Source organism: Scylla paramamosain, chromosome 7 (assembly GCF_035594125.1).
Source record: "Scylla paramamosain isolate STU-SP2022 chromosome 7, ASM3559412v1, whole genome shotgun sequence".
Taxonomy (NCBI): domain Eukaryota; kingdom Metazoa; phylum Arthropoda; class Malacostraca; order Decapoda; family Portunidae; genus Scylla; species Scylla paramamosain.
Genome location: NC_087157.1, coordinates 32329774 through 32342976, shown reverse-complemented (window position 1 = coordinate 32342976; position 13203 = coordinate 32329774). Strand labels below are relative to the sequence as shown.

The following is a 13203-nucleotide window of genomic DNA, read 5'->3' as shown; positions in this document are numbered from 1 at the left end:
CTCTCTAAAGCTCTTTGTCGCAGATACGACGCACTTCGTATTACTGTGGTGTAAAAATTATCCGCAACCGCGGATATGGAGGTAAAAGAAATTCGCAAATGCAGTCATATGCAAATATTGATATTTTAATATCTGCAATCATATCCGTAACCTGTTTTTTTTTTTTTTTTAATGCATATTCAGCTCTGCCTTCGCATCCATGGAACTCTAGAATTTAATATCCAATACATCACTTGTCTACACAATGCGGCACGAGCCGCCTCACGAATCAATGCTTTTCTGCCTGCTCAGTATCACTGTCGGAGCGCGTGTACATGAATGCCGCCGCTGTCCTTTGTGGAATACTGTAGGAACTGCTTCCACAATGCTGGAAAAGTAAAAGGAAGCTTCGGTGCAAGGAATATACTGGAATTACGTCGCGCATCACCACCATAAAATTCCTCGCGCCAGACTTCCCCGTGCAGAGCAGCATGACCCCGCTTTCTCATTACGGTCATTAGGCTCATGCGGCACGCTGTGAAGCGCCGCCTTTACTGACCAGCATAGACACTCTCTTGTCTCCAGAGGTATTAATTCCCCTGAGATATAATCTAATTTAAGTTAATTCAGTTTATACTATGCGAATATTTCTAGCTAAGGAGCAGCTACACTTCATTGTCATTATGCGTCCATATTTTATCACCGTTAGCAAACACTCCACGAAGGTGCTGGTCTGTCACTGATAGCGACGTGACCTGCTAATGTATCTGCCAATCAAGCCAGGCACAACATTAAACGAAGCAGACAAGGTTAGTCAGTTGATGGAAAACCATTACCTTGGGCAGTGGAAAGCGATTCGTTGAAAAAAAAACTGTAGCGCTGAAGCTAATAGTACGGCCCAGTTTTAATAGTGAGAAAATGCTTGTAGCATAACTGATTAATAGCAAATGCACAACATTCAGAGGCATTCTAATGGTAAAATAATTCTCAAGTCACTTTCATGTCTACCAAAGTTAGCACAATCAGTCTTCCATGTTCTCTCTCCAGCCATCGGTCCGCCACCACCCTTGTTCCATGGTAAGGATTTCTCTCTTTGTCTCTCGAGCCACAGTATCTTCCGTGTTCCTGTGACGTTGTGCAAACGCAAACACAGGAGGTTTCAGCAGCTGGCTCGATCAACATCTGCATCCAAGGCTCAAAAACATGGTGTACTCCGTATGCAAGAACTGTCTCCGTAGCGGAATGAGTTCGAAGGGCAGAAAGGAGCATCTGCGGCAATACCTCGCAAATCAGGTACTTAACTTCTGCATCGATGTTGTTACAGAAGTGAAAGTTACCAGGTTATGGTTACACGATGAAAATAATGCACTAGATCATGAATTACCGTTTGACTTCAGACTGATATGTGAGGCTTTAGTTGTTTCGAAATAGATACGCTATAATAATAATTAATAATAATTATATAATTATAATTAATAATTAATCTGCACAGGTTACACGAGTGCTGTATTAGATGTGAGTTGCTGCATGTGGTAGCTGATTATGTACTAACGGTAGAAGGTGACAGAGTTTCCAAGCCATGATAGAGCTTCTTTCTAGACTAATTAAATATTGTAGACAATGACTAAAGCAAAATTTATCTTCAGAAGAGTTCAAAATCTGCAAACGAATCACGTCGCAGTAACAAGACGTCAGGTGGCAGGAACGAGTCACATGGCACAAAAGAATCGCTTAACACCATCGAGTCAGGTCACGAGGTCGAATTAGTAAAAAAAAGTGGGCTTCAGCGTCGTGCTAATGCATGGAAAAGAAACAAACATAATGAAGACGGAGGTAGAGATGCGGAGAAAAAGGAAAGACTAGAGGAAGACTTGCCATCAATAAGACCTGTCTCCGGCAGCTTCGTTCCTCCTTCCACTATGGGTAAGTATGAGTGCAGCTCCGTCCTCTCTCTATGACAAAAAGTCCCATCCATGACACACCTTCCCATCTTTACAAATGAGTTGAGTACGAGTATGTGAAGGAATCAACGCTCCATTTCATGCAACGTGGTTTCAGATTCATATATTCGACAGGTTTAGCGGAAATGAGATTGACGAGGATCTTAGTGATATGGATTACATACACTATTACCATTGGCCACCCCCACCACCACCACCATTATTATTATCATTATCATCATCGTGAACTTTCATGATTTTATTACACGACAAAGGTCTCCTCCAATCGTCTCCACTCATTTCTGTCGGGTTGTTTGTTTATTCCAGGTTACCGAAACGAAATTTAATAGCTCATTCACTCCTTCCATTTCCTTGCCTGTCTTTCCTTCTCTTACCTCTCCTAGGTTATTGTTCTGTCGCTGTAGGTACAGGCTGCAAATCGACAACTTCTCTTCTCAGCAGGAGCTGGAGGCGAGGAACCTTCCCTTCGTGTGTGTGTGTGTGTGTGCATGAGTGTATGCAATTAATACTTACCCCACAACGACAGATACTGATGATGAATAGCGAGTAGAAGTGATAATCTAATGCATGCCAGTGCGTCATTTTGAAAAAAAAAAAAAAAAAAAGGAAGAATGAAATTTTATTTTTTGTTTTATTTCTTTCTTTCTTTCTTTATTTTATTTATTTATTTATTATTTTTTCCGAGACTGGTCAGGAGAGGCGAGTATAAAAGAGCGATGGTGTAACGTTGTCGGGACGCCCCTGGCCCAACGACGCTCGTGGCTCAAACATCTGAAACAACTCCGGCAGGTGAGACACATCGCACTCTTTCCCTCCAAAAAATATGATATCCAGATAAGTAAATAAATAAATAAATATATATATATATATATATATATATATATATATATATATATATATATATATATATATATATATATATATATATATATATATATATATATATATATATATATATATATATTTATTTATTTATTTATTTATTTATTTGCTTTCTTTCTTTTTTTTTCTTTTTTTCTTTTTTTTTTTTGTGTGTGTGTGTGTGTGTGTGTGTGTGTGTGTTTCCTGCAATCCGCATATTTACAGGAGACGAAGGAGACAGGACGGTGCAAGGCGTTGCGTGAGCTGCAGCAGAGGCTGACCATTGTGAAAAAGAGGATGGCCAGGACCATGACGTCCATGCAAGTATGTAGTAAATCTCTCTCTCTCTCTCTCTCTCTCTCTCTCTCTCTCTCTCTCTCTCTCTCTCTCTCTCTCTCTCTCTCTCACGTATTCATGATGAGTCAACAAATCTACAACACTCTCCTTACCTTTCAGTTCGGCAATATTCTAACACGCAAGATCGACGGTCGGTTTGGAGCGAGCGGCGTGGCTGTCTTCAACTTCATTCGGGATCTTTTGGTGCTTAACTTTGTCATCAGCTTGCTCATGTTGGCCACACTAGGAATACCTTTCGTCACAGAAGTAATTTTAAAAGACAAGTACAATGATCTAGTGATGGGCGGCTGGAAGGCATGGACTCCTAATGCTTCTGACTACATGCCTCCCTCTAGCTCCTTTGCCTCCCTCTCTGCCAGCCCTACTGACAGCGAGTCCTGTTTCTACTTCAAACCCACCTTCGACAACAACATGGTAATATCTGGTCTAGATAAGTCACCAACCTTCTGCACAGTTGATTATATTTGATTTAGGACACTCAAACAGACGTTTTTGTATCCGTGTGTCGAGAGGGGGAGAGAGTTTCTCGGTGGATAAGTCGAGTCCCAAGCAAAGCGCGGGCCTGCGGTGTTGTTCTGAAGTACGCACAATGTAAAAATAGTCGACAACCTTCCTCCAGATATCATGGGCCTTATTTTATTTTATTTTATTTTTAATCATCGATTACTTGTATTCATTAGCCTTGCGGTGTGCCCACGTCATTCGTGTTCTTTGTGGCAAGTATACTAGTAAGTACCTGCGGTGCTACATACACTTACAGAAAACACAAAGATTTATAATGTTATATAGTATAATAATCTATCTGTGTTTTCTCTAAGTGCATGTAGCACCGCAGATACTTTCAGATATATTTGCCACAAAGGACACTAATTTATATAATGAGCAAATAAGTAGAATGTACGAGTAGTATAGTATATAGTATACTATAGTACAATAGATAATAATCAGACAGTTATCATCAAGAGGATAACACAGCAAGACTTTTTTTTTTTAAGATGTGATAAAATTCAGTTTCCCTGATAGAACAACAGCTAAGCGCAATACATCACCAGATGAATTCATGTATGATGAAAGCATTCGTAGATTTAAAGAAAAATATGATAAAACTGTTAAAAGACGGAATACACCAAGTTTGGCTTATATGAATATTATTATTTGTAACCAAGAACGTGCACGTGATGTGAAGTTTTCAATTTAAATTATTTGTAAACAACAGACCGAGAATATCCGTTGCAGAAGATGAAGATAGTCAAGTGCCGTTGAAGAAGAGGGGATAGTTTTTTGTATGGTTGTGTCGAATTGATAGATTAAGAAACTGAATTTTTTAAGACACTGAATAATACTAAGTTTGCTATGCCCTATCAGAAATTTTAGAGAGATCAGTAGTCAGGCGTTCTGTGGCTTCTCTGCATGAATTATTTAATTTCAGAAGGATTGGACATCTAAAAAATAGCGTGGAAAAGTGCAGGGTCGTTGGAGTGGATAGGACAAGAAGTTGATAAATAATAAGAAGAAAGTGGGTGACAGGACAGAACCCAGAGGAATACCATTGTTAATAGAGTTAGAACAGTGACCGTCTAGCACACCAGCAATAGTACGGTCAGAAAGGAAACTTAGATAAAGTTACAGAGAGAAGGATAGAAGCCGTAGGAGGATAGTTTGGAAAACAAAGCTTTGTGTCAGATTCTATCAAATGTTTCACAAAAATCCCTAAAAGAGGATGACCAAGACTGAGTAAGGAAAGCCAAGATCACCAGTAGAGCGGCACGACGGAGCCCAAACTGGCGATCAGATATAAGGTTGTGAAGTGATAGATGTTTAAGAATCACCCTGTTGAAGATAGATTAAAAGAAATTTAGAAAGGCAGGAAAGTTTGAAGAACGGTCACTCTTTTTTTGGAACAGGCTGAATGTAGGCAAATTTCCAGCAGGAGGAAAGACTTCATGCGTCACTGTTGTAAGCAGCAACTAATGTATTGTACAGAGTCCCATAAGGGACCACCAAAGATTTATAATGTTATATAGTATGATAATTTATCTGTGTGTTTTCTTTAAGTGTATGTAGCACCGCAGGTACTTGCAGATATATTTGCCACAAAGGACACTTTGTGTGTGTGTGTGTGTGTGTGTGTGTGTGTGTGTGTGTGTGTGTGTGTGTGTGTGTGTGTGTGTATATATATATATATATATATATATATATATATATATATATATATATATATATATATATATATATATATATATATATATATATATATATATATATATATATATATATATATATATATTATATGTTTGAAAATGTACCTTGTTTTTGTATTTTGTGTACAGGTACAGGACTGTTCCGTATTCTACTTCAGCAAGCACAACCAAGACAGTCCGCTTACTCCTCCCCTCGTGTCAGAAGTACTGTTGGGCAAGGGATTCGTGGAGTACTCGCCACTCTTCCTGGGGTGTTACCCTGCCGCCTTGCACGACTCTTTGTACCCATGGCCGTCCGTTCACTTGACGGCTGTGGCATCCGTGTTCGCCGTGTCTTTGGTGACCGTAGTGACACGGGTGGGTCAGTGGCTTCGCTACATTGCCTTCGTCTCGGGGGGCCTCATTTTCTCGAAGATGATCTTCTGTGGGTATGATTTCTCCCTTACAGACAAGCGCTTCATAATATCAAAGCAAAGTATTCTGAGAACTGAAATTCGTGCTGCTCTTGACGAAGATGAGTTTCAGCGAAGCAAAAGTCGCAGGACTCCTTCCGAACTGGCTAGGCTGCACATCAAAAGAATTGTGGTCAATTGTGTGATCTGTCTGGTGGTGGCGGTAGGGTGTTTAGTGATCGTCATGGTCGCCAAACACAGCCTGGCACTAATAGGAAGCATAAACTTTAGTGACCCTTGGCTGGAAGATATGGCGCAGTTTCTTCTCAGCTTCTTGGACACCCTGACGGTGTGGTTGCTGGGGCTGGTGCTGCCGCCGCTGCTCTCCTCACTGGGCTCAGTAGAGGAGTACAGTAGTCGAGTCACGTTGTTGCTCTTCATCCTCCGCAATGCCGCGTTTCGTTTCATCTCCATCGGTACGCTCGTGGTATCACAGCTGAGCGTGAGTGCCCACGACGCTTCATGTCGCAGCGACACGCCGTGCTGGGAAACGGCGCTTGGCAAAAAACTGTATGCACAGGTGGTGTGGGACTTCCTGATGAGGATGGTGAGGATGCTACTGCTGCTTTTCTATAGGATTCTGACGATACCATGCGCTCTATATAATGACGCGTTCCTGCCAACATTCGATATAGCAGAGAAAGTGTTGGACGCGCTATCGTTGCAGACACTGTGCTGGTTGAGCGTGCCCGTGGCGCCGTTAGTACCGGTGCTGGTGTTTGCATCTCTACTGGTAATGTGGCTATTAGAGATGGCGGCGGCACTGCTGGCCTCGCGCCCTGCTACACGTGTCATTCAAGTGTCCCGCTCCTCCGCCATGTTCATGGTGGTGTTGACGGTGGCGTGGGTCGCGGCTGCTGCCCACGCCATTACCGTGTTGGTCTTCCTGCAGCCTTCCCTTGGTTGTGGACCTTTCAGAGGACTCGAACGTGCCTGTGATGCCTTCACGTACTCTGTGTGTGTGATGGACGGGGTTTGGACGTGGTTCAGGTAAGGCAAAGCCCTAGTTGTCATCAAGTCTTTAAAAAATAATGATAACTAAATAAAGAAAATAAATATTGTGAGGTCCCGGGCATTTTGTACAGTAATAATATTACCCATCAATAGTTCGTTTCAGCGTCATTGATGTCACAATATATTCCATGTCCTAGGACGATACTTCTCCGTCTAGATGACCCGGCGGTACTGTGGGCCGCTGTCGCCTTCATGTTGTTACCTGCCACCTATTACCTGATGCTGCTGCACTGCCGCCAGAACACCATCGAGGCACTGGGGAGGCGCCTGAAGGATGTTTCTGTCAGTAAGCAATTCCTGATGAAGGCGCAGAGGCGGATCAACTTAACCAAAGGGTCAAACCCAGTGCAAGAAGACAACAGCGACACCACCACCACCACCACCACCTCCACCACCACCACCACCACCAACAACAACAACAACAGCAGCAACAGCAGCAACAGCAGCAGCAACAGCAGCAGCAACAGCAGCAGCAACAGCAGCAACAGCAGCAGCAGCAGCAACAACAACAACAACAACGACAACAACAACAACAACAACAACAACAACAACAACAACAACATCAACAACAACAATAACAACAATAGCAACAATGTTTAATGAAACCAGGCTATGAAGTCACACCCTGTACAATATAATCTATGCCATTTCAGTGACCGATATGATTGGGCTACTCAGGACCCAGGTGGGACAAGACCAAGGTAGGACGGCGGGGTGGGTGGGTTGGCCGGGGCGGACGGGGACAGCAGGTGCGGGAGCTGGGAAGGGAGTGTGACGGAGCGAACAAGGCACGGATCAGATGGGCGCCGCGATGACTAGTACAGCCGCGCCCTAGCCTCGCTACACACACACACACACACACACACACACACACACACACACACACACATTTTAGATGTATTTTCTGTCTTTAAAACAATCTGAAATGCGCACTCATGCTGACGTATTGAGAAAAGATGCACGTTATTCATAGGAAGAGTTATAGTTGTGATGATGATAATAATGCTACTACTACTACTACTACTGTTAATAATAATAATAATAATAATAATAGTAATAATAATAATAATAATAATAATAATAATAATAATAATAATAATATAAACTTGTAATTACCTTGCACAACTACATGTGTGTGTGTGTGTGTGTGTGTGTGTGTGTGTGTGTGTGTGTGATTCCAGACATTAATGTCGTACCTTTTAATGCACCAAGAGATCCTCCTTTGGGTACCCTCTCTCTCTCTCTCTCTCTCTCTCTCTCTCTAATATTGAGGATAAGGCATGAAATGAAACGAATCAGCTTCGAAACAAGTGAACCAACAGGTGAGAGAAGCGTGCGTGCTTTTGCATCAGTTTCTTCATTCTCCCCTCGCCCCCTTTTTTTTCTTGCTTCTTCCTACATTTGCTCCCTCCTCTTTTTTTTTTTTTATTCTATTTAAAGAGGTTTTAAGAGACTGTAAGCCGTTTGATTCCTGTGAGAAATAATTGTTAGGATTGATCCGAATACATGTGGGACTGACCATGTTGATAGTATTAAACCACGTGCATACCATGTGCACTATGTGCGCATGGTATGCATGTATATATAATAAAAGGATGTATGTATAATAAAAGAATAGATGTGAACATTTATTGTTGATGCTGTTGTTCCTGCTGGTGGTGGTGGTGGTGGTGATGATAAAGAGTCCAGCAGTGGTGTTGGTACAGGACACAGGCAGGGAGTCCCTCCCTTCCGCTACATCCGTCTTCCATCGCGGCCTGCATGAGGGTGTCTACATTAACCATTTATTTCCAGTTATAGTAAACAGTTCCTTTCCAGTGAGCGTAAATGTTCCTACAAGTTCAAGGTGGTATACTTAAAAACGTTTAATAATTACTAAATATATTCATGACTCATTACTAACGTTTTCAGATTAGATAAAAAAATAATGTATTGCCATAGGAGTAGCAATATTTAATTTCGATACTCCTTCACCGGAATTTAGCTAAGGCAAGTTACGCCCACTCATCACCAGCATTCAGGTGGATGGTCCCAAGGGAACGGGAAGGAAGCAGATTAAAAGGCAGCCTGCACTTGCTCCACGTCCGAGTCACTTCGAGTGTGACCTCCTCGAACACTAATCCTTAACTCAAACAGAACGGATTGTGCTGTCTTTCCTTCCTGTCACACTATTTTGTTAACAGATTGCGTTTTCAGGGCGCGTCGAGCTGAACACAGATCCAGCCAGGAGTGGTTCGCCCACGCTAATGCCCTGTTTGGCAACTCAGTGCGACTACTTCACTTCTTTTCCACAAATCTTCGGGTACGCCTGTTGGGATGCGACATTTCATAATTATCTTTCATTAGTGGTAAAAAAAAAAAAGTATTGCGGTTAGATTTCGTTTTTTTTTTTCTTTTTTTATGAATAGATGAGATTCTCCTATTTATGAACGTCAGTAAATTACATCAATTACGGAATAGAGTTAAATGTAGGTCAACAGATTTACGAACATCATTGCGCTGCAACAACGTGCGTATTATATTTCTCCTCCTTCGGTCTTCAGTGATTAATGAAGAAAGTTGAAACAAAATAATGCCTGACGAGTATCATAATGCCTCTGCGGCGTGCAAATGGAGGAGGTGCTGTGGTGAGCGATAAGTTGTGGAGTGAGGGCGGCGGGAGGCGTGAGCGGCTAGTAGTCAGTCAGTCGTCCTCTCCCCGTCGTCCAGTCAGGAAAGGCTGTAGGTAGTGGCATTGGCTCTGCGCGGCACGATCACGATAAGGAGTGACTATCGCCTCCCTTACTGCTCTAGGAAAAGGAAAGATTAGATCATGGCATATAGTGACGGCAGAAAATGCGATTCTTACAGTGTGTTTTGTATGTTGTGTTAAAAGGTGCTCTGAAAGCTTCTACAGATTGCGATGTTCCGTGTTGCTGCTCGGAGCACCGGTGTTTGGAGCGTTTTGCAAGTACTTGATGTACCGGAAAATAGCGCTGAGTTATTCCAGTGAAGCAAGGAAATAAATCGAGTGCTGAAAATATGAAATTGAAAAAAGTGTTATAAAAGAAGTTATATTAAAGTGTCAACATGTAATTTTTTTGCAAAATATAATAGCGTGATAAGAGAAGATGAAATAAAATATAATAGCGTGATAAAAGAAGATGAAAGGAATATCTACATAACAAGAAAAAGGAAAGAACCAATAGGAGATGAACGCTGAAATTGCATAAAGTGCCATCGAGGCGTTTCTGCGGCTTAGTCATCAAAATCCTGAAGGTGCCGTGTCACTAATACTCTGTCCTGAGATTCCTCCTTTCTCCCTCAGCTAGCAGGATGGAAGTGACAGCCGTGGACAAGAAGAAATACGAGCAATATATTCAGGGCACCATCCAGAAGTACAAGGCAGCCAAGCAAGACCTGGAGATCAAGTTTCGGTACGTCTGTCTGGTGTGGTCTGTCTGTGGGAGGATGAGGTGTGGCGATAGGCAACGGTGCACCGGGTGTACCACTGGGCCTTAACTACCTTTTGCCATTAACATTGACATTATTATTACGATTTTATAATCTTTATTATTATTATTATTATTATTATTATTATTATTATTATTATTATTATTATTATTATTATTATTATTATTTTCATTTCTTTTGTTGTTGCTCTTGTCCTGTTTACGTGTTTGTTGCAGAGCGTGTGTGGATAAGTTAGATGAACAGATTACTGCTTGTGTTAACATCAAATTGTTGTTGGTGTTGCAATACTGAAGGTACACAATAGTGTGTGTGTGTGTGTGTGTGTGTGTGTGTGCTAGTAGAGTACATAGTAGTAGTTGTAGCAGCAGCAGCAGAAGTAGCAACACCAGCATGAGTAATCACAACCTTCGTAATCTTCAGTACGAGTTGCTCTCCAACTCAGAACATGAACTGGCGGCAAACAAGATAATAAGTGTGAGTGTAGTTCGAGTCAGTAGAAGTATGAGTACATAAATCAGAGAATGTAGTGGTGTTGAAAGATTGGGAGGGTGAAAGAATGTAGCATACTAGAGACATATTTGGAGGGTCGGCAGAACTGCTCCACCAGCGCGCTATTAGAACAGTTTTTACCGTTACTTTGGTCCCCGAGCACTTGTCAGAGAGAGGTAAAGCCTATCACAGGTTTGGTGTTAGACTTAGTGAAGGTAAATTGAAACTTGGCCGACGAAGCAGCACGCAGTGAATACAAGGTAGTTAGCCCTAGTTACGCAGTATGTATAATGTGAGTGTTGAAATATTTTACTTGATTGGCCAAGTTATCAAAAATACGATTCTGTTGAGCTGAATGGGCGGGGAAGGTAATATAACCTCTTTATTTTTGCAACAGGATTGTTTACTGATATTTTTTAATTACACAATATGAGTATTTTATCTGTTCTAATTGCACTGGCATTTCGTCACAGTCATACTGGTTAGGTGCCTACGTAGCTACTTACTTAAATTTGATAGTTATGACTTGTTACTGAGAGTGAATCAGCATAAATGTGAGAGAGTATTTCCCGCCACGAGGGTCACGATGCTGGCCAGTCAGGCTGTGTTGACGCCTCGCATCGATAAGAGATGGATAAGATTGATAATATTTCCTCTTCTGACTGTGGCAGTAACCTTACTTGTTTCGCGCTTTACGATCTAAGTAGCAGTCAAACACACACATACACGCCAGCTCCATGATGATGTTCCTACGTGCTTCTTACCAGGCTAAGGTTCGAGTAGTTGTAGTAATAGTTTATTATGCATCATCAGTGGGAGGAACATCCATGAAAACCTGACTAACCTGTGACCTTTGTGAATAGTCCTGGTGAGAGAACAGGGCGTTTAAGAACACGGAGCCAGCACATTATCCTGAAGACTCTGGGAACACACACACACACACACACACACACACGAGCATACCATACCCTCCATTTTTAACGAGTAATCGGGATGAATCGTCAAGATCGCGGCGGTTGAATGAATAACGATAGGAATGACGAAGTGGAGCGGAACGCGTTATTATCAAGCAGTGCGAAGTAAATATTTGGCATGAGGAAATCACTTGATGGAAGGAAGAAAAGATGTGATGTCGTGAGGGTGACATGTGGCAGACCACCAACTCAGGAAGTGTTAACCTTTTTCACAGCTAGCAGTCCTTTATCAACTTTTAAAGCAATGAAAGAAAAAAAAAAAAAATCCTTGCATTGTTCCTCAGACAAAAGGACAAGTAATTTGTATTTTTAAGACTACAGAATTTCTCAAGGGACTAATACAAAAATAAATGTTTAATAGGATTTTAAGTGACTATGAGAGATGTAGTTTAGCAGTGATAGGGTTAAAAAAAAAGGCGTAAAACTGCTGCTCTACTCCAACAGCCAGTAATATAGTAATAAAAGGAAGAAAAAGACTCAGGTCACAGGGAAGTCTTGGGAGTGGTGTACAGGGGTGCTTTACGATCATGCATCCCTGGGAGAAATGATACTTATGTGAATTGCGATTTTTTTGTATCGGACTGGCTGTCTTGGATCAGTATCGAGGAGTTACTATGAAAAAAAAAAAAAAAAGTTTCGTACCCAGGACATGACTACGTACCCACCCCAAGCTCTCCCCCCGCAGCATGACACAGTTCATCTCCTGTACGTAACTTGTTGCTGGTTTTGTTCTATTCAGTGAACATGGAGTGCTGCATTGCCCAAGACATGCTGCAGGTCATTATTTTTACAACAGTGCGGTTATTTTGCGCTATCACCTGGTGGATTAATAGTTAGGCAGTCACAACACCCACGATATCAGCTCCTGTCTGTGCAGTCTTCGCTCGCAGAGGTTCACGGTCAAGTTTCGGAAAGTTTTAAGCTGTAGGGCAGTGTTTCTCAACCTGTGCGCCGCACCTATGTGGATCACATAGGTGCGCCGCGAGTACTCGGACACGTCCTGTACCCGTCCATCAGAGCTGCAGTCAGCTGGCATTCCTGAGTTGCCATATCACTTGTCTTATTTTACTTATTTACACGTTCATGTGAAAAATTTTAGATGTGTGTACAAACTGAGCATATGCATACCAGTTGGTTGTATACAAGATGGAATATATGATGTGATTTGCGTGAACCTTTAGTAACAATTAATATGGCAACATATAACGAGAACATTGGGTAGGCAGCTCCAGGGCCAGGACCAAGGGGTCTCAGTGCTACAGTTGACTCCCCGTAACGCGTAGTGCCGTACTGCATTCGTTGCTCAACGAGGCTTAAAAATGGAGAAATACCTCATAAAAAAGCGTAAATGTGCTGAAGAAAAAGAAGAAGAAGTTGCAGAGGACATTATTAAGTCAAAGCGTACATGTGTCGAAGGCACTGATGGTGACGTAACCGTAAAACCTGGTGAAAGTGAGACGTC

The 13203-nt window shown here is 41.9% G+C and overlaps 2 protein-coding genes across 2 annotated transcripts in view; both read left to right on the top strand.

Moving 5' to 3' along the window:
* The first annotated feature begins 75 nt into the window (after positions 1 to 75).
* LOC135101809 (transmembrane channel-like protein 7) lies at positions 76 to 7740 on the top strand. The gene is made up of 5 exons (XM_064006101.1): positions 76 to 81; positions 1133 to 1194; positions 2345 to 2408; positions 3258 to 3572; positions 5489 to 7740. The coding sequence occupies exons 1-5, from the start codon at positions 76 to 78 to the stop codon at positions 6803 to 6805; spliced, it is 1764 nt and encodes a 587-aa protein (XP_063862171.1). The 3' UTR covers positions 6806 to 7740.
* A 1693-nt stretch (positions 7741 to 9433) lies between these two features.
* The window catches only part of LOC135102371 (formin-2-like), a 65279-nt gene continuing 61509 nt past the window's right edge, over positions 9434 to 13203 (top strand). The window contains exons 1-2 of the mRNA XM_064007502.1: positions 9434 to 9546; positions 10133 to 10241. Of these exons, the coding sequence (XP_063863572.1) occupies positions 10141 to 10241 (101 nt within the window). The 5' untranslated portion in view covers positions 9434 to 9546; positions 10133 to 10140. The remainder of the gene's footprint in view (positions 9547 to 10132; positions 10242 to 13203) is intronic.

What these genes read in the sequence shown, in the direction of transcription:
- LOC135101809 (XM_064006101.1), top strand. An exon ending in TCAAAAACATGGTGTACTCC is followed by an intron (nt 1,195 to 2,344) that starts GTATGCAAGAAC and finishes CTGTCGCTGTAG; the next exon opens with GTACAGGCTGCAAATCGACA. An exon ending in CCACCTTCGACAACAACATG is followed by an intron (nt 3,573 to 5,488) that starts GTAATATCTGGT and finishes TTTTGTGTACAG; the next exon opens with GTACAGGACTGTTCCGTATT.